The sequence below is a fragment of the Benincasa hispida genome, chromosome 8 (genome assembly GCF_027475165.1).
Source record: "Benincasa hispida cultivar pf3 chromosome 8, pf3_genome.v1.1, whole genome shotgun sequence".
Lineage (NCBI taxonomy): Eukaryota > Viridiplantae > Streptophyta > Magnoliopsida > Cucurbitales > Cucurbitaceae > Benincasa > Benincasa hispida.
The window spans coordinates 39,716,156-39,738,487 of NC_143485.1; the positions used below are offsets into that span (position 1 = coordinate 39,716,156).

Here is a 22,332-nt window from a genome sequence, read left to right on the forward strand (position 1 = left end):
ATGTAGTCATTTGTGAAGTTGCTAAAGAGGTTATTTGGCTTAGGAAGTTTCTTATAGATTTGGAAGTTGTTCCAAATATGTCTTTGTCGATCACTCTTTATTGTGATAACAACGGGGCTGTGGCAAATTCTAAGGACCCTCGGAGTCATTGTAGAGGAAAGTATATCAAACGAAAATATCATTTGATCATAGAGATTGTGCATCATGGTGATTTGATAGTCACAAAGATCGTGTCAGAGCACAACGCTGCTGATCCGTTTACGAAAGCTCTCATGGCTAAAGTATTTGAGGGTCATCTAGAGAGTCTGGGTCTACAAGACATGCGCCATCTTGTCTAGGGTAAGTGGGAGATGATACTGGGGTATAGAGTATGCCCTAGTTTATTGTATATTGTACTTGTTTTTCATGTATTCTACATTAGTCTCCCGAGGCATTAGGACAAGTGGGAGGTTGTTGGGATTGATGTCCTAATTCTACCAAAGTCTCGTAGTTTGTAAACTTTGTACACATTGTTATTAATAAATAAGAGTTATTTTATTGCATTTACTTATATCCAATAAACAAAGATCTGTAGTTATTGTATGTAAACTTAAGCATGTATATGAGATATACAAGTGGATCATGCCTTAATTAGTAACCTAAAAGGTTTGTAGTATAAGGGTAAATGAGGGATACCTTATCCTGGTGACACTACGGTACGACCTACTTGTAGAGGTTTACAAGTGTTGTGAACTACTACAGATGGTCTGATCCTGACCATTCATGTGAAGACATGCGAGTAAGGGTGTCCTATACAAAGAGTTTTTATAAGATCGGACCACGAGATGATTAGTCTCTTTATATAATGTTGTTGATAATTGAGACTTACATCTCACTTAAACAACCATAGGTGACATGATTTTAATCCTGAGTGTTTTGGAAACTCCTGCCTATGAGGGTGGTCTTTTGGTTAGAATGGGTGAGATTGGCCAGAATGCCAACTCAACAAGCCTATCTTTTTGGGGATTTGTCTGATTGAGGAACTGGAAACTCAGTTACACAAGACGGAATTCACTCCTTCCCTGAAGCAAGGGTAAGTAGATAGATTACTCCTTTAAGGGTTGATTCCGGGTCTTGAATATAGTAGCCACATCCTCTCTTTCGAAGAGAAGACCCAGTCATAATAGGACTATGACTTATTGTTCATTAGAGGAATTAGTGGTACTTAAGAAGTTAGATGTAACTACAGGGAAAAACAGTAAATTAGCCCAGCTGTACTTACAAGCGATTTGTGAAGGGTTATCACACTGTTGATTGGTTAATATGGACACAGAAATATATCTGTAGTAAGAAGAGTGCAGTTGTAGGTCTTTACTGGAGTGTCCGACAGTTAACAGATAGTGGATCTCGTGATTAAAGAGTTTATTCAGTTATTCACATACCATTGGAGCTTCAAGCTACAGATCCATAAGGTCCCCTTGGTAGCTCAATGGATTCGAGTTGAGAATCAGTTGGGGTTGATTTGGAATGTTCAAATTAACAAGAGGAAATTCAATTATATATGATATAATTGGTGTGATGTATGAGATACGGCAAGTGGATGATTAATGTAAATATGATTTACATTTTTCGTACGATAAAATAGAAAAAGAACTATGGTTTGTATGTTTTATGAGTTGAAATATTAAAACTATAGGTTATAAATATAATATGGTAAGTTAGTTATCATATTTATTTATAATATATTAATTATATGATAATTACTTTCTTTTTCTCTAATAACCGATTGAGTGGGAGATTATTGGTGATTTTATGGTAACCGTGAGATAAAAGAAAAATTGTTTTCCTAAAATTAAGGGTTACTTCATTCGGTAACTCATGGTGATAAACTTTCAAGTGAAAGAGTTTCACTAAGCGATGGCTGACAGAGACTAAACGATTGTGCAACTTTAACTATACAATAGTCATTCAGCTGATCGTAGCTAAACAATCGAGTGGCTTTGTCTATACTATAGGCTGCCATTTACGACACGATCGAGCACTTCATTTATATGATAGAAACTACTTATCTCCCACTTGCTCGATCGTCTACTCGATCGTAGTCATCCAGTCTCTTCCTCAAGCCAAGATCATAAAAAGCCCACAACTCTTGGATTCTCACACTGAGAATACCAAGGTAACCATTATGGTGGTGTCCTCACTCAGTTTGTGGATCGAGTTAGACTCGATTGGTTTCGTGGAGGCTGTGTTCATTGTGTTCATGTTGTTGGTAGTAGTCTGTTCATTGCATTCGAGAGTTTTTGTGGACGCGTTTGGATTGATCGACGGATTCATGAAGAATGTTTCTTCAAAGGTATGGGTACTCTATCCCTTGAATTCTATGTTAGCATGCTGTAATTTCTTGTTGTGCATGACTTGTTAGTTTCCGTTTTTAGACTGTAATTGTTTGTGTTCAACTTGAATGGAATTTGGAACGATCCCTTCCGCTGCTCATGGAAATCCTCGTGTTTTATTTCTTTCAATTAATATATAAATAAAGAAAATAAATGAAGGAACCGTAACGTCCACTACGAAAGCACCGATTGTTCCCAAATTTTTAATTTCACAGAATGATAAAATTCAAAATCCAAAATTTGCATTTTAACAAAAATTACAGCATGCTTTTGAAGGAAAATAGAGAAGAGAATTAGGGTTAGAATTATTTACCCTTGAAGAACCAAGTTCTTCTTCACGAAATCCCTCCTAGGTTCGATCACGAACCTTCCTCGAAATTCGAACTAAAACCAAGACACCACCACAAATGAGACCTTTGTATTCTCTATAGGGGTGAGAATCAAAGGAGGTGTGGGCTTTGTGTTCTTTTGAGAGAGGGGGAGTATTGAGAGGAGAATTTTTCCAGAGAGATGAAACAATAAAACTCATAGAGACCCTCTCTATGAAGAAGATGAATAAGATAAAAAAAACAAAAAAACAAAAAACTGACCTCCCACTAGCACGATTAATTGAGAGAAAAGAGGGGGAGAGAATTACAACTTTTCCTCCTAAAACTATTTTTTCAAAAAAAATAATTTTATAAAAAAAATAATTTAATAAATAACAAATTATTTTAATATATATATGATAATCATCTTATCATATAATATATATTAAAGTATATATAATATAAAATATAACACATAACCTATAATTTTAATATTATATCAAATACAATATAACCTATAGTTTGTTTTCTCTCAATAATGTATAACATTTATACTAAATCACATTTATACTAAATTTAATTATATGAATCTCATCCATATAATTAGTATTTGAATCACATTCAAATATTTAATTCTTCTCAAAATAAATTTTATATTATAACGTATCAAATACACTATATTAATTATATCACATATAATTAATTCCCTCAATTAATTTAAACAATTCAAATTAATCTAAAATTAATTCTCAATGATCCTTGTTGAGCTACCAATGAGACCTTATGGACCTGTAGATTGAAGCTCCAATGGTACTTGAATAATTAATTAAACTCCTTTAATTAAATTATTCAACATCTATTAACTGCCGATCACTCCACTAAAGATCGATAGTTGCACTCTTCGCACTATAGATATATTTTTATGTTCATTAGATATAACAAGTCAATAGTGTGATGACCCTTCACAAATTGCTCGTACGTACAATTAGGCTAAAATTATCATTTTTCCCTGTAGTTAAATCTAGCTTCTTAAGTACCACTGATCGCTTTAATGAACGATAAGTCATAGTCCAACTATGACCAAACTGTTGGATTACAGAAACATGTAACGAAAGAAAACAGGATCATTAGGCATTCTAATTCCTTAATTTTGACATCAAAATAAGCATGTTCATAGGATATTAAGAAGGTTTCAACACATACCTTTGAAAATCTCCTTCAAACCTGAATTTGAGTTGCAATCTTCTCCAATTGAAGTTGTGGACTACCAAGAAATTTTCTCTACTATTCTCAGCCTTGAATTTGAGTAATGGAACTCACAATTGGGCTGAATTTATGAAGGTTTTGGTGCGGGTTTGAAAAGAGGGAAAAATCGTTTCTACAGAAACTAGTTTTTTGCATTGAATATCTTTGAATCTCAAAATTAAAGAGTTTTAACATTCCCTTTCATGCAGGCACTCAAGAGACTTGTTGATGCCACTTCAAATGCATGGAATTAATGGGCAATGTGTGAGAATTTAGGAGAAACACCTCCTTACTTCACCAAAATGTGGAAAAGTCCACTACCAAGTTTCAATTTCCATTTTTCAGTCTTTAATTTTAATTAACTCAAAATTAATTAAAATCAAAACCAATATTTAAATTTTTTAAATTGAAATAAAAATGAAAATTAATTTTGATTTTTAATTAATTAAATACTAATTTAATATCAAATATTAAATTAATCACATACCTAAATTTAAACATGAATCCTATTCAGGTAATTAATATTGAAATCAATATTTAAATATTATAAAATCTCCAATTTTGTTTGATTTCGATAAATTAAACGTTAATTATATCAAATATAATTATACAAACCTTAATTTGAATTTGAGCTATTCAAATTCAAATCCTAAATTCAATTTGAACATTTCAAATTGAAATTCAATTTGAACACTTCAATTTGATATCATTCCAAATTCACTCAATTTACTAATTCAAGGTATTCATGTTTTACGAGCTAGTAGAGGGACCTTATGGACCTACAGATCATGAGCTCCAACGATTTGAGATTAATTGGTTAAAACTCTTTAGATCGAATTAATCAATATTCGTTAACTATCGAATCACACCACTATAGCTCGATAGTTGCACTCTCCTCACTGTAGATATATTTGCGTCCACTTGATTTAACCAGCACAAATTGTTCGTAATAATGGTTGAGTCAAATACTGTTTTACCTCTGAAATTACGTCTTGCTCCTTAAGTTCCACCGATTCTCTAATGAATAATTGATTTGTGATCCAATCACTAACCAGATCCCTCTCGGGCCAATGAGAGGGTGAGGCCCCTTGTTCAAGACCTGGATTCAGCACTTAAGAGAACAACCTTCCTCCTATCTCTAAATCGGGTAGGTGTGAATTTTATCTTACACCCTATGTCCCTAGCTATCTACCCAGTCTTATCCCTAAAATAGGAGGCTTATTGAGTAGTGTTGTTGGACTACACCCACCTATGCAGATCAAAGGATAATTCCTATAAATAAGAATTCATAGTTAGCTTAGGATTAAGATCGAGTTACCTAGGTCATTTAAGCGAAACAGTCAGTCTTAAACAGTAAACAGTGTTATAAAGTAAGAGTGACTTATTTCTTGATCTGATCTTATGCAAACTCATTGCATAGGATGCTCCCACTCCTCATGTTAATACATGAATGAATCAAGATCACTTTTGTAGCACCTTGCAATAAATTATAACAACTACAGAGTGGGCCACATCCGATAGTGTTACCAGAATGAGGCACCCAACCTTATTCATATACTATAGATCACTTGGACTATTTACTCGAACCTGATCCATTTTTATGTCTCCACATAAAGTTCAATTATTCATATAATAGCCATGGATCTTAGTTTATTGGATTTAGTCTTTACAAGTGCAATTTACAAATTCAATAACAACTTTGTTGAATAACATCTTTATTGATAATAGAAAATGTTTACTCTACAAACTGCGAGTTTTAGGACATATAACCCAACACAAACCCCTCTCGGGACAATAGAGGGTATGATACCATATTGTTCAAGCCCTGGAATCAATCCTTAAGGGAGTTAATTATCTACTTACCCCGGTTTAGGGAAGGAGTGAATTTTGTTTTGTGTAGTTGTGTTCCCAACTCCCTAATCAGACGAATCCCCAAAATGGTAAGTTTATTGAGTCGAGATCTGATCACTCTGACCCATACAAATCAAATGATCGCCTTTATAAGCAGGAGTTCACAACTTACTCAGGATTCAGGTCATGTCACCTATGGTCATCCTGGTGAAATGTAAGTCTCTACTATTAACGGCATTATATAATGAGACTATTCGTTTTGTAGTCTGGTCTTATACAAACCCTTTTGTATAGAACACACTCGCTTACATATCTCCACATGAATGATCAGGATCAGATCATATGTAGCACTTTACAATAATTGTAACATCTACAAAGCGGGTCGATTTCGTAGTGTCACCAGGATAAGGTATCCAGCATTATCCATCTACTACAGACCATTTAGGTTATCACTTAAACATGATCTACTTGTATGTCTCTACATACATGTTTAAGCTACAAAAGATGACATTGGATGTTAATTTATTGGTTTTGTGGATTAATGCTACTAAATGTTGAATAAAATGCCTCATATTTTATTAAATAAACAAATCATTTTTACATTACAATTACAAACTACAGGACCCACGAGATTTAGGGCATCAACCCCAATAATAATAATGATAAAAGACTTATACCAGTAACTTTGAAAATATTGCTATTGAAATGTTGCCAATCATTAGGTTCTTAAGATTTTCATTGAGTAATTCTAGGTCCATCACTTCTTATTCTTCGTGAAAATCCAATAGTAAGGTTGCATAATCTTGGTATGATCTCGAAAGCCCAATATACCAAACCAAGTGGAAATCCTTGGATGAAAATTGAAGATGACTTATTGATGACACCCTTCTTAAAAAACTCTACAGTCAATTCAAATGACACCTTGCCCCATGGATAAGATCTAAACTTTTCTTCATCATCCAATATTTTTTTTAAATGCTTCCAACTTACTTTGTTATGTTCTTGTGTAGGAATTAGGAAGATTTCTAAAAAATATAAGTGTGCAAGTTTGACTTTTACATCAATGGGTTTATAGACACCAAAACCTAACAAATTAAAAGTAGGTTGGAGATCTCTCCTTATAATTTTCATATTTGTCTTAAAAAAAAGAGTTCCTAATTGTATTGTCCATTGATTTGTTTTCACTATAGATACCATCTACATGGTAATCATCACAAGTTAAACCTGTTATTAAACAAAATTCGTTGAGGCCAAATCCTGAAATATGTCCTTTTATATTAAAGGCCAAGATATTTTGTTTCATAATCATGCATTGCCTTCTAATCAAGTGTGATATCAGTTGGATGGGCACCCTTTTCATTTTCATATCTAAGAAGTACCCTAAAGGACCTTCCCTAAATTGTTGGAGTGACAACTCATCTAATTTTTCTATGTTGGATAGGACTTCTAAGGTTATGAAGGAGTTGACTTTCAATGGGTTTGTCCATTCACTTTCTGGAATAATTAATACATTTTTCTGTTTATATAACAATAACATAAATATTAAAAAAAAAAAAAAAAAAAAAGCAACCACAAATGTATATAAATTTATAAAATATCATTAGATTGTGGACCTTGAACTTCTTGTGCTTTTTTCCAGATGGTGTGATCCTTGCAATAATTTTCTCTTTCCTTTCTCCATTTACACTAAAAACAAACAACAACAATATCACTTTATGGAAACATTATATTCATATCACTGATAGTAGCCTATTAAGGATATCATTTAAAGATGCTATCAATGATATCCTTATAATGTTATATACTCTTAGTGATACTGTCAGTACTAGATACTATTAGTGATAGTAACAAAAGAGTATCACTGATAGTAGCTATAAAAAATTTTGGCATAAATAAACCATCAACAACTCACAATATAGGAAACAGAGATACATTCATCAACAAACTATCAATATATTATTATTACAATCAGCAAGAACAACATACATTAAAAACATAGTTGTGATTACTTGCAAACTAAATTAGCAATCAAACACGGTACAAAGAACATCACATAATCAACTTTTGTTCAAAAAGAAAAGCTATCACAGTGATCAAAATGTATAATAAATAAGTGAATGAAACACCTAAAAAAGATGGAGAATTGCATGCAACCCTAACTTTAAAGAAATCAATGAACCTACAACAACATATCAACAAATATCATTTGAAATTGAAATCAAACCTACTCACACTGATTTTAGGAAGAGGAATTGGCAGCAATAGAATCAAAATCACTACTATCAACATATAATCAAACACATTACAATAAACTTCACATAATAAACTTTTGAAGGAAATCAATGAACTATCAACAACATATCAATAACTATCAACAACATATCAACAACATATCATTTTAAGAAGAATTGAAATTATTACTGTCAACAGAAGAAGAACAATGCCCTATGGTTTCAAAGGTTTGCTATCAATGAAGAAGAGACGAAGAAACAAGGAAGAAGAGACGTACCTTTTGAATTTTGGAAAGAAATCGAAGGGAAAACGCTTGCTATCAGTGATGACTAATTTGTCTTCCCCAATTTGAAAGGTTGGTAGGACTTGAAAATGTGCCAGACAGGAAGAAGGATGGTTGTCGAAATAGGGCTTCTCTTCAAAATGGGCTAGACTGTGATGCCCATTTTCGTCTTTTCAGACTTCTGGGCCTAAATCTACATTTTAAAAACTCCATATTTGCAATTAGTTATCCCTTGCTATATAAACTCTAAGGGACTGTTTGGGACGCTAAGATGATATAGGATGTGTGGAGTTCTGATTGAGTATGAACGATCGAGTATGTTCAGACACTGAGATGATATACAATACATGAAAGAAAAATGATGGTGAGATACGAAACATGTTTTATTTTTTTTTTAATTCTCTTGTGGTTTGTTGTTAATGGATCTAAGAGAGAGAAGGGCAATGAGGTTGGGATCAATTGAATATGAGAAAATTCAAATCATAAAGAGAAGAGGGGGGATGGCCTGCATTGCTACTCCGAGAAAATTGCTGTCCACAATGTTTATTGTGACAATCTCTCGACAGTACCATTGGGAAGGGCGATGAATGCATGAGAGAGGAGGGAGAGGAAGACAACTGAAAGTGAAAGGGAATAAATGGTTCCAGAGTTTTTTTTTAAGGTCATATATACCTTGAGCCAAAGATCGTTTGCTTCCTCATATATTAAACCAATGTGTGCAATTGTAGGGTTTTCGTATGGATGGCTCATTTTGAGAGGTACAAATGAAATATAATCCAGTTTTTAAAACGAATGTTTTTTTGACATTCTACTTCTATTATGTTAGCATGAACGTTGTATTAGCGTGAAACTGTCGAAATAGAGCATTTGTGCACGCAAGTTGGGGTCTTGCTCTTACCTCTTTAAGGTTTAGGTTTTTTTGCTCTTGCTCTCTCTATTTTTTCTTGCTATTACTTAAACTTGCTCTTTATGTTTTGCTCTTTACTCTCACCCTTATTATAAAAAGGAAGCAAATGGCAAGATAATTGAGATGTTATTCAAGTGTAATGGGAGTATATAGTAGTAAGAGCAAATATCGAAAAATATCAAGAGCGAAGAGCAAGAGTTTACAGTAAGACTTGAAAGTGAGGTTGTATGGTAAAAAGAGTAAGGAGAGAGTGAGAGCAAGAGTTAATAGTTGAGAGCCTAGCATACTTGCACGATAAAGTTGTCTTTGCTAGTGATGATCAAGCAAAAGGTCAAAAACTTAAGTTTTAAAAAGTTAGCATATTTTTATTTTAGACTCAAACTTTGGGTCAATTATACGATTATCTCTAATTTTAAGGAAAAATATAAAGAAATTGTGAAAACACAATATCCAATTGAGAATAGTCATTTTTTCATTTTCATGATTTCTGGCAAAAATACGATGTGTCGCGCCTACGTACGGATGATGGATATTTTTCCTCATTTTAGGAGAACCCATAACAACAAATAAAAAGGGAAAAAAAGTCTCATGATGATTTTAGGAAAATCCACGACAATTTAAAATTAAGATTTTGTTGAGATTTGATTTTAAATTCAATTAAATTAAGATTACAATGTTGATTTTTTTCTGCTTCTTGGACATTTCGATCAACACAACATTTTAGATGTCGACTAAGGAGGGGTTAGAATTGACGATGAATAACCTTGCTGCTCGAGGATTTTGATCAACACAACATAAACAAACAAAAAAAGCTTCTTCCTTTCAACGGCAAAATATTGAAAACAGAATATGGTGTGAATTGAAAATAAAATATAGTATGGATTATTAACAAGCACTATAGAACGCATTTGGCAAAAAAAATCATCTTCCTTTTTGTCGGTGAGTTTTATTATGTTTTAACTTTAGGTATTTCATTTTATACTCTAATGGATAACCTTAGATATTTGATTAATTTATGTTTTTGTTTTCTTGCTTCTCAATTATAGTGTGTTTTTTTTGTAAGCAACACAAATGCAACGTAAATAGTACAATTTTGACATAGTTTTACACTAACTTTAACTTTCTTTTCCAACATTTATGTAGATTTTTAGTATAGGGTATATATGTGATTCACGGTTGACATTTTTTTATACATATTATTTGCATTACTTGAGTGACTCAATATGAGTGAAGATATTTATGGGCTTAGTATGAGACAAATTCTTAGAGTCGATGGATAGAAGGCAATCAATAACTACTTTGAATATAAGGTATTTACTTATTTCGTGCAGAAATTTCGAGTTATTAATTATAATTAAATATTCTGGTTGATTAATGTCAATTTATGGGTGAAAATTGAAGTCTAATTTTTCTACTTTTCAACATTAATTTCTATTTTTTTTTTAAGATTATGCATCTATTTGTTTGATTTTGTGTGATATTACTTTAGATAGTGTTTTTGTAGAATAAAAGTTAGATTTTGGTTGATTAAGTTTGTTACATCTTGTTTTAGATTATTAATATTCTTTTTTTAAATAGAGCATAATTATAGGAATTTGGTTGTAGGGATATTTATGTCCATTATTAAAATTTAAATATTATCAAAATTAGTTATTCAGTCATTTGTCCAATCACCCAAAAATATATATCTACTTTCATTTGAGTTTCTTTGATTTATTCTTTACTTTGAAATAATATTTTGAAAATTCAAGTCAAATAGTTTTGAGAGCGTGATGAAAGTAACTATTAAAAGTTGTTTATATATATATATATATTTTAATTTGTCTAAAGATTCGATTGTTTCATTGCAAAATATAAAAGTCGTCATCTAAAAAAGAAAATGCGAAGAAACAAGTGTTATTTTTAACCGGAAAAAAAAATTAAACACAGACAAGAGAATCAATAGAAACGAACGAAATCTACATAAATTGAAGTATAATTAATGTGGTGTTTGGTCATCATCTGTCAAGATGGCCGAGTTGGTCTAAGGCGCCAGTTTCAGGTACTGGTCCGAAAGGGCATGGGTTCGAATCCCATTCTTGACAAGACTAATATTATTTTTTGGTTTCTCAGGCTCCATTTCAACCGTCCGATGCCAGTCACCAACTACCAAATCCATTGATGATCTGTCAAAATGGGTTGCAAAAATTAATTCTCAATAATAATAATAATAATAATAATAAAATCATAATTAGTATTTTGATTATGTATTATATTTGGGTATCTTAATTTAGGTTGTGTTAATAATTTAGCCCAGAGTTCCTTGACTCTTAAATATATAATTATATCTCATCTATTTTAGATGATTAAAGATTTGTTTGGATTAACTTCATAAAAAAGTGATAAGAAAAACTTATTTTTATTTAAACTCTTTTGATAAAAATTAACTAAAGATGTATTTAAAATACATTTTCAAATATTTAATTTTAAAAAATAAGTCATTTTAGAAAAGATTGAAGTTTTTGACAACTATTAAAAATATATTTTGAAATATATTTTTAACCCTTTTTATCAAAAGAGTTTAAAAATGAATTTTTTAAAAAACACTTTTTTTCTTAAATCAATCCAACCGTTTTTATCAAAGGAGTTTAATATTATTTTCTTAAATCAATCCAAATATACTTAAAAAGCTATTTTGATTCAATCACTTCCAAAATGACTTTTTTAAATTAAACACTTCAAAATGTATTCTAAACACACCCTAAATATCTCACGGTCCATTCACATTAGATTTTAAAAATAATAATTCTTTTACTAGACAATTATTTAATGTTGAATACAATGGGTTAATTAGATTTGTAGGGTTTTTTTTTTAATTAGGTAAAAGGGGTAGTATTGAAATTATTTGGATAAAAGGGGTGGTTTTTTTTTGTCTTTATTCGAATGTGTCTCTTTAAGAGACGCATTCAAAAATATTTTATTATTTTTTTCAGCTTGAATGTGTGTTGAAGAGACGTATTCATTAAAAAATTAAAAAAAAAAAAAAAAAAAAAAAAAAGAAGAATGTGTCTCTTTCATATGAATAATAACAATAATAAAAAGTTGTTTGCGTCTCTTCAAGGGCAGTTTTGGTAAAAAAAATGTATTTTTTTTTATTTTTTATTCTTTTAACAACCCTAAAATCAACTATTTCATTACTTATGTTTTTTTATAGTGATAATAATATTAGTAATTTTTTAACAATATAAACAATAATGTTATTTTGATTAAGAAATTTCTATGATTAATTTGATATACTAAATATTAATTTTAATAATATTCAATTTGTTCCATTCTAAATCATTGTTGCCTAAAATCAACTATCTCACTAATCTCGTTTTTTTTTTTTTATTTTAATAGTAATATTACTAATTTTTTTAACAATACAAACAATAATGTTACTTTGAGATTAAGAAATTTCTATAATTGATTTGATATGCTCAATATTAATTTTAATAGTATTCAATTAGTTTAATTTCAAATCATTGTTTTTGTTTAAATTTGTTAGAAACTTATGAAAAAATATAGATATTAACTTCCGACTATTGTAAATAATATTCAAGGTTCTTTAGGATGTGTTGTAGACTGCAAGTACATTTTCTTGTTTGAATTTGATTAATAAATTTCATTATATGTACAGTTTTCTTTATTCGTGACTAGAAGAAGATTCTCTATTATGCCTGAATCGATCATGTTGAGTCACGTAGTGTTCACGATCGCCACGACCTCTTACACTTGATGGTTGACCCTCCCCTGTAAAGTGTATACGCTCACCACAATGTCGGTGTGTCATGCACTAGTCATGGACATCTGGATGGACATGTGAAGTTTGTCCTTCTTCCATACTTAGTGTACTGAGGGTTGTTCGAAAAAAATTCAAATGTTGAGAGAGAGGACATCATGGAAGTATGTGTAAAATGATCAAGTGGGGTTACTAGATATTCATTCTGAACATTAGATTGAATAAGAACATCCTGATGTCTTGCTGGATCCCCTTGTTCTTCCATTGGAACATCACCATCGAAATATCTCACTCGATATATAGAGGTGAGTCTATGCAAGGCCCTTTTAACATATAATGTCAAATTTGGAAACTCGGTTTGAAAAGGAATTGAATAACCAGTTAATGACTTTAAAATTTATTTTGGTATGCAATAAAAAAATAAAATAAAATAATCCTAGTAAACAATAAACTCATACCAATAAGTGGTAGGATGCTCCTATTTTCGCTATATATCGCCTGCTCACAGTGGAATCCCAATCAATATATCCAAGCCCAGTATCTACACCGTTGTTAATAGGAGGTCCATTAACAACCAAACTTTGACGATTTTCCTAAATTGAAATTTGAGGAGCCAAATATGCAATCCAATGGAGTTGGGCGTCTGTATTGCAAGGTTGAGGAATTTGTTGCAACATTCCAAATTGACGTATCACACGATTTGGGTGATACCACTCCACAACGAAAAAGCATATGTGTGGGCATCTAGATGTCCATATCTCATTACCATTGAGACAATATGGTGGCAATAGTTGGATGAGATGATTGTATGACTCCCAAATAATCTGCATGCATATATGTCAAAATATGAATGAACCAGAAGATTGAAACATTATCAATATATGATATATGATATATGAATTAATATAATATTACCTAGTTAGGCATATGCGTATCGAGTATGTATCTATACTATAGTAGAACATGCGTTGGTGCTCTAATTACAGAATAGTTGTCATTCCATCTACAACAATCACAAGTTGAATTTTAACTATTAGTATTTCATAATGAACACAATAATGATGAGGTAGAAATGCTTACAGTACTGCAAGTGGTCTGTCACCTAAGTTGTTCTCATATTGATGGAGTTGTTGAGGTACTAAAAGAGGAAATCGATCCCATGCCCAAATCTGCAACAATAGAAGTAAGCCTGCAATGTCTATGTCATCTATAACCGCACCCTTGCATAGTTGCCTATATAACCATGCCAGACATCTAGACCCGAACTGTACATCTTGAAAGCATCAAAATCTACTGAGAGAGGAAGATACATTAGGTGCACTCTACTGTTGGATTTATCAGGAAATACCAATCCACCAACCAATGTGAGAATATATGCTCGAGCATATCATTGAAGTTCCTCTTCATCTGCATTATCTGGTAGATGGGCAAAGTTGTTAAATTGATCAGCTAACTATGGCAGGCTAAGACGACCTCCTTTAAGAACGGCGTCATTTGTTATTATGCCTAAAAAAAGGGCACAAAGTTGTTCTCAGTCATAATTTAGTGACTCGGTCAATGATCTTCCATTAATCGGGAGTTTAAATTGGATAGCTACATCTTGAAGTGTAATCGTACACTCTCCATGCAACATGTGAAAAGTGTATGTCTCCTGTCGCCATCATTCCACTAATGTCGTTATCAGATGTTAGTCTAGTTGTATAAATTTGATACAGGAGACTCCATAAAATCCTGTAGCTCGTAGATAATTCAATATACGAGGATCTGGGTCTTTTTGCCTTCAAATAAAAGCCTCTCGTCGTCGACAATGCATAACATCAGTATGCTCGTCTTCCCAAACAGCTTCAGACCTATGGCTGCGTTATATGTACAAAATCGAGCCGTTGTATGGCCCTGTGGTAACATCTTCATCCATCTGATCCCATAAAAATAATATTAAATTTAACTTAAATACTTACTAAAAATCAATGTGATTACAATCAATAAGGAATAAACTCATCCTTGTTATAATTACAAAAAAAGTTACAAGAACAAGTCAATAAATAAATAAGTAAAAGAATCAATAAAGACAATTACAATCCAATGACTAAGTCGCATCGCGAGCTCGATTGGGACAATTTCATCTATTATGGTCTTCTTGTCTGCAAATTGTGCAACGTATCTTGTAACATTTCCTCCAATCCATCTCGTTTTGCATGCAAGAAGTACACATTCTGCCAACTTTTCTAATTCATGATTCATCCAGATAAATAGTGGGGAAGTTAGGATCAGACCAACATTTTTTATTGGGGATGGGCTCAAATTGGGGTGAATAACAGGCCAGATAAGTGGAAATTTTGTAATAATCTTCAATGTAGTAAAAGTAGTCTAACCTAATGGTCTTACACGTAACCATAGCGTGAGAACAGGGGATTCCATAACTCTGTCACTTATTGCATGTGCATGTTCTTTCACTTAACTTTATTCAGTGTGTGGTTCCACCTTTCAGTGTTATTGGGTTGATTGAGGTGGTGACATCACACAACTCTATTCGATGATCAAATATGTTAACGGAATGTTTAGTTGCACGTTGTTCCCAACGATTTATTTTCTTTATCGTATACCTATGACAAATATGACAATTACTTAGAATACCTCTATTGTTAGTATAAAAAACGTGGGATAACTAAGTTGTGAATAATTTACCTTGTGAAATACTCTCCCGATTCAAGAGCAGTCTCTATTTCTACATGATGAGCAACGAAATAAGCAATAGTTTGATAGAATGCTGCTTTGACTAGTGCAGTGATGGGTAGCTTTCTGGCTCATTTTAGAACAACATTTGTACTTTCGTCCACATTCGTGGTTAGCCATCCATAACGATAATCACCATCATGTGACTGTGTCCACTGCTTAGGATCTATGAAAGAAAAATATCGTAAGCTCTTAGGGTTTGCTGTTTTAAGTTTGACCATACAGTCATTAAACTTTCGAACTTGAAATTTTGATCCTGTACTATACACCAAGCTCTTCAATAAACTATTTTTATACTTGTCGTTAAAATTACTCGCTACATATCGCAAAGCAGAATCTGTGGTGTACTCCTACACAATCTTGTTAAGATTTCTGGTAGTAGATATAATATCTTTGTGTCTATCTAAAATTAGACGCATTCCCTCCCTTCCATACACCACATAATCCCATAAATTTCTCAAAAACCAGCCCCATGAATCAGCACTTTCCTCTGGTATAATTGCGTATGCAATTGGATAAACATGACCATTTGCATCAACTGAGCTAGCTATCAATATTGTTCCTTCATACATTCCATACAAATGGATTCCATCAATTTGAAGCAGTGGTCTGCAATGCTTGAAACCCTCAATAACAGGTCCAAACGACCGAAATACGCTATTGAACATGACAATCCTATCATCACAATCCATCTCATTTAGCCTCCAATGGATAATGTACCCGGGTTTGTGATTTGTAAAATATTCATCCATCTAGGTAGCAAATTGTACAATTTGATCCAATCTCCAAATATCTTAGCAATTGTTTTTCTTCTTCCGTCCCAAACTTTCTAGCAACTAACGAAATAACCATATTTTTTCAAGATAATATTTTGTAATGTTTTGACATCAACAGACAGATTTTTTTTTTTTTTTAAATATGTTGCTTACCTCAGATGCAATTAGATTTGAGTCAAATTAATTGTGATCCTGACTCAATCTTGCATACACACAAGAATGAGGGTCATTATACTGGGTAATTTCAAACTTACCGTGTTTTTTACGGCAGACAACGCAAAGTCTCCACGTGCAACCATTGCCATATCTTTTACACCTAACATCCTATACTATTTTCTTCGACTCAATGACTTCAAAAGTTTGATGTCGAATGATTGAATAGCTTTTCACTGCATTTTTTAAATCCAATTTGGAATTGAATATCATCCCCTTAAGCAATGAATCAGACCCCATATTACTGTCTTCCACCGTTTTCGAATCGTGTACAATGTTCATGTCGTTCAGGTCTATCTCAGTAAAAGTTTTAGAGACTTCATGAATGCCATAAAATTCACCAAGTAATTGATCTAGATCAATATCATCATCATCTATTTCAACTTCTTCGTCGTTTGTGGCAATAGTTGGATCACAATTCATCCTCCACATTACAACTTTCCAACTCAATAGTAGTTTCAACTTCTTCTCTCGAGGTTGGACTTGGGACACTGGGTCGGGAGATATATAGTTCAACTCCATTTGGAGGGTATGGAGCGTTGCTCATCATGAAACGTACACCAGCTTCACTTCGTGTAATGAGATAGAGATGTAGAAAGTAGATCCAGTTACATAACTACCATATCTAAATATTACATCTACCCCATCATCTCTATTGATTAATGTGTTGAAGTCAACTTGACAATGCATGTTTATACGAAGAGATGGTTGTCTATCATATTCTATCTTGTTTGGCCCATTAACAATGTTTCCATGCATATAACATAAAAATTCCACAACGTCATCCATTGTAGTTTGGTCAAATCAATCTGATATTTATCATAGATTATGTAAGTATATATTAGACCAACTATATTAAAAAATATTTACACTCAAAATGAAATCTTAATTTGACCATTTAAAACATTTAATAGGTCTTCATTTTTTTCGTTTAATTAGACTAACTATATTTAAAAAAATATTTAACTTTTTGGTTGTATTCATTACAAACAATGGGTTGAAAATGGAAAGTCATAAAAAAAAAAAGTATAAAACCATAATAAAAAAATAGGTACAAGATCATGATAAATAAGTATCTGTTATTCCTATTTTTATAAAGGAATATTTTTTAAAAAAATAATATCCACCTTCAAACAAAATAATAATAAAAAATAGGTACAAAATCATGATAAGTAAGTATGTGTTATTCCTATCTTTATAAAGGAATGTTTTTTTAAAATAATATCCACCTTCAAAGAAAATAATAATAAGAACATAGGTACAAGGTCATGATAAATAAGTATGTGTTATTCCTATTTTTATAAAGAAATGTCTTTTTAAAATAATATTCACCTTCAAACAAAACCATAATAAAAAAAATAGTTACAAAATCATGATAAATAAGTATGTGTTATTCTTATTTTTATAAAGAATGTTTTTTATAATAATATTCACCTTCAAACAAAATAATAATAATAAAAAAAAATAGGTACAAAATCATGATAATTATTGTTACCAACGACATGCATCATCATTTGACCATAAATCAATGATAAATATTCTTTCATATTGACATGAATCTTTGTTCTTTAATCATCATAATATTTATAATATTAAGGTGAATAATCCAAAATAAATTGACTAGATAAACGATATAACAGTAGCAACAATAATAGTAACAATAACATTAATTAATACATTCAAACATTCAATATTCAATAATCAATATATCATTTCAAATAAAAGTAAATAACTATATACATAACCTTTGAATGAAATTTTTTCTCAGAAATAATAGCCACTGTAAACAAAATTAAAAAAATCAATGCAAAATTATGGACGTTTTATACACTTACATTTTTGTTTGATTTGAGAAATAAAACGTCCAATTAACCCACTATACAATAAACTTTCCAATTAATTCACTGTAAAATAAATTCTCCAATTAATTCACTATAAATAAAACGTTAATATTTCTCCAATTAATCCATTATAAAGTAAAATAATAATAATAATAATATCCACCGTTAAAAAAACTTTAAAATTTTTTTTTTATTTATTTACAATTACTTTAGACTTTAAAATTGTCTAATAAATATCTAATGTTAGTCCATCTAATAAGTTTTTATAGTACGTTTGATTTTGAATTTATTAGATCATTAACTTAGTGAATTTTTTAAAAAATCTAGAATCATTTAGAAGTCTAATAACCTATTTTTAATAGTTAACCTGAATAAATTTAACCCAATGTTAATCGGTAATTCTCTCTAATGAAAAACTATGAAATTAACTTAATATAAAAAAAATTATGAGAATCAATACAAAAAAAATTAACCCACTATAAAAAAAAATATATCAACTTATTAAAAGAAAAATATTACACCTTACCAAAAGAAACTTTGAATGATTGCTTGCAGAATTTTTCTTAATATCAACTGTAAACAAAATAAAAAAGAAAAAAATCAATAAAGATGATAAAAACTTAATTTTTTGTTAAATAATAAAAATATATAAACTTACCAATTAATAATATGAAGATGGTGGAAATTGAAATTGCTGTTAAATTTGAAATAGGAAGAAAATATGAAGATGGAAGATTAGTTCAACAACGAAGTAGGTGAAAAATTATTGGTTTGTTTAGGGATTTTATGTTGAAATTGAAAGGGAAGAAGACAAAACAAAAGAAGTAAATTAGCACGGTCAACAACGAGGCAGTCCACCTTCAACACACTGTCTAAATGCCAGACGATTTGAAAATTCTTTATTTTTTTATTTTTTTAATCAAGCCAGAAAAAAGAATAATAAAATATTCCCCAAGAGACGTATTTGAATAAAGACAAAAAGAAACACCCCTTTTACTTAAATAATTTCAAAACTACCCTTTTACCTAATTAAAATAAAAAAGAACCCTACAAATCTAATTAACCCCAACTAAACCATAATACAACAAATACAAGGTAGGAATTTGCATCTCCACCCTCTGGCCATGGTAATGTTATTAATTTAAATGTTAGCATTAAAAGACAAATATTAGCATCCAATTTCCCATTTAACAAAGTTCCCCAAGTTAAGGATTCAAGTTCCCATAGACCAACCATAATCATCTGATATGAGTTAAAATGAATGAAAGATTTTCAAACTAAATAAGATATTAAAAGTTGAAAATTTTCACCAAAAAATGTAAAATCTAACGACAAACAAGCATGGACTATTGAACCCACGGTATCAACATAAGTTATACCCTTCTATCTTCATCTTCAGAATCACTAGAATCACTGAAATCCTCCATTTCTTCAGCAGTTTCATTCAACTCACTTAAATCTGAATCATATTCTTCACCTGTAGAATCTTCAACTTGTCCGGGCATTCGTTGTCGAATTTCTTTCATCATCTCATGATCATCATCTTCGTGTTTACCCGATAGCTTCCTTTTCAAAATTGCCTCAAAAATTGTTGGTAATGACTCGACATCACCCTCGTAAAATTTATCAATTTTCCTCTTCAGCTCTGTAATCATAGAAAATAACTGTATTACCTCCCTAAAATCTCAAGCGTAAGAATCCAGAAACCCAGGAACACCAAATGAAGAAGCTGAGAGTATCTGTTGCTTTCTTCGCGTTCGAAAATAAAAGTTAATCATACTATCAAAAATTGATCCAGAAATAACAATAACTTTACACATATTTTAGTTCAATCGAGGTGCCCTTAATCATGACAGAAGTACTATTTAAATGGTTATTTTCGATAAAACTAAGAACACTGATACGTATTTTTCGACCAAGTGAATGGTAGATGTTCTATCAAGTATCTTTCACTAAAATACATTCTCCTTCATTTCTCAAAATACAAACTTTCTTTTACTAACATTTCTCTATGAACACCATTTTCATAATATCTCTGTACACAAACTATCTCCCAGACTTCTTATCACACACTAAACTCTTTCTACCCACTTTTATCTTTCAAACTTCCCTGCTATTTTTCTGAGCACTTTTGCTTTCTCTCAGTGATCTCTATTTTTCTCACTTATCTGCTTTGTAATTGTTGGATGATATAGTATTAAATTTGCCTTCACCTATCAGTTTAAGCTTTTGAGTCAATTGTTGATTTAAGATGGTATCAAAGCAAGTGGACCAAAGATATTTAAGATGGTATCGAAGAATCATGATTGAATCCTTGACCATCATGGGTTGGTCCAGTAGTACATAGTCTCAATAAATGACTAAGAGGTCAAGGATTCAATCTATGGTGACCACCTACCTAGGAATTAATTCCCTACAAGTTTCTTCGATACCCAAATGTTGTAGGTCTCCAAACCAAGGGTACATGAAGGAACCAATATCGCATCTGACAACTTTCACTTTTAAAAGCATTCAAGACAAGGATGACATAGCCAAGCCGTAGTGGATGCAGGGGAATGCCGGCACCATCAGGTGTCGAATCTAGATTCTGAATCCTTAAGCTTGAGGCGTTACAAAATCTATCTCTAATTTGATTATCACTTTCAATATACAGAACCAAAAAGCAAAATGAACTTTCATTACAACAGAAGTTTCTTGATAGAAGTATTTCCTTCAACAACTTTTCTGAACACATCTATTCTAAAAATTTCTCGTATTAAACAACCTATACATGAGAGGAGGATATAAATCCAAGATTTTATAGTCAACTATAGTGCTAAACTAATATCAACTCAAGAACTCAAACAATTAAACTGGAGAAAGCATACCTCTTTATATCAGTTTTGAACAGAATGACAAAGAAATGTACAATAATCTAAAGTAATTAAAAACTGCAATTATCAGGCTAACTATAAAATTACCAAGAACCATCTCATGAAAGGAAGACACAATTTGAAAGTACTTGAAATCCCACAAAGATCAGCAATATCAATATAATATCATAGAAGGCGATGGCTCATGCTTAGAAATAGGAGAGTATAGTTCATAGTGACCCCAATTTGAGAAATCATTTTCAAGAAAGGAAACACAGAGAAAATTGAGAAACAACATTGAATATTATTTTACCTTCGGTACTGACATCATCTTCGATGAGAGAATCCTTGTTTTTGGTTGAGTTCAGTCCATTGTACTTGTCATTCCCGGATGAGTAATATCGCAAAGAAAAAAAGGAAAAGGGAGAAAGTAAGAGACCAGAGCGAAAGGTTCGAAGCGGAGGAGAGACGGAAAGCGTCCGAGAATAGACATTGAAGACAGCTCCCAATAGAGCTCGTTTCATGACGTTTCTTTACAGTTTTAGGGTTTAGCCCCATTTTCTCGGGGTTTATGATCGAAGAAACGATCAGCAAAGACGAAATGATCGTGCCAATCAAGTTAGCTGTTGTATTTGTGGGCTGAGGCCCATTCATAATAAATTGGCCCATCTTTTTCTTCTTTTTCTTCTTTTTTTTCTTTTTTTCTTTTTTTTTTATTTAAAGAAACTAGAAAAAAAAATGCAAATATTCATGAAAATTTTAACTTTCATTTACCTTTCTTCACCTTACAAGTTTGAGATGTTTGTTTTAAATTTTACAAAAACAAAAACAAAAAAAAGAAAAAAAAAAGATGTTTTCAAATATAGGAAAATGAACTAAAATATTTACAATTAATAACAAAATATCAGTCTATATGTGATAGATTACTATCTATGTCTATGATAGAATAAAGATGTTTT

The 22,332-nt window shown here is 31.4% G+C and overlaps 1 protein-coding gene and 1 non-coding gene across 2 annotated transcripts; one reads left to right on the forward strand and one right to left on the reverse strand.

Moving 5' to 3' along the window:
* The first annotated feature begins 11,201 nt into the window (after positions 1-11,201).
* TRNAL-CAG (transfer RNA leucine (anticodon CAG)) lies at positions 11,202-11,282 on the forward strand. The gene has a single exon. It is a non-coding gene; the product is annotated as a tRNA-Leu (tRNA).
* An 8,370-nt stretch (positions 11,283-19,652) lies between these two features.
* Positions 19,653-21,976, reverse strand: LOC120082798 (coiled-coil protein). Its single transcript, XM_039038117.2, has 2 exons — positions 21,687-21,976; positions 19,653-20,166 (listed from the first exon to the last, which is right to left on the reverse strand). The coding sequence occupies exons 1-2, from the start codon at positions 21,895-21,897 to the stop codon at positions 19,895-19,897; spliced, it is 483 nt and encodes a 160-aa protein (XP_038894045.1). The 5' UTR covers positions 21,898-21,976; the 3' UTR covers positions 19,653-19,894.
* Positions 21,977-22,332: the final 356 nt, after the last annotated feature.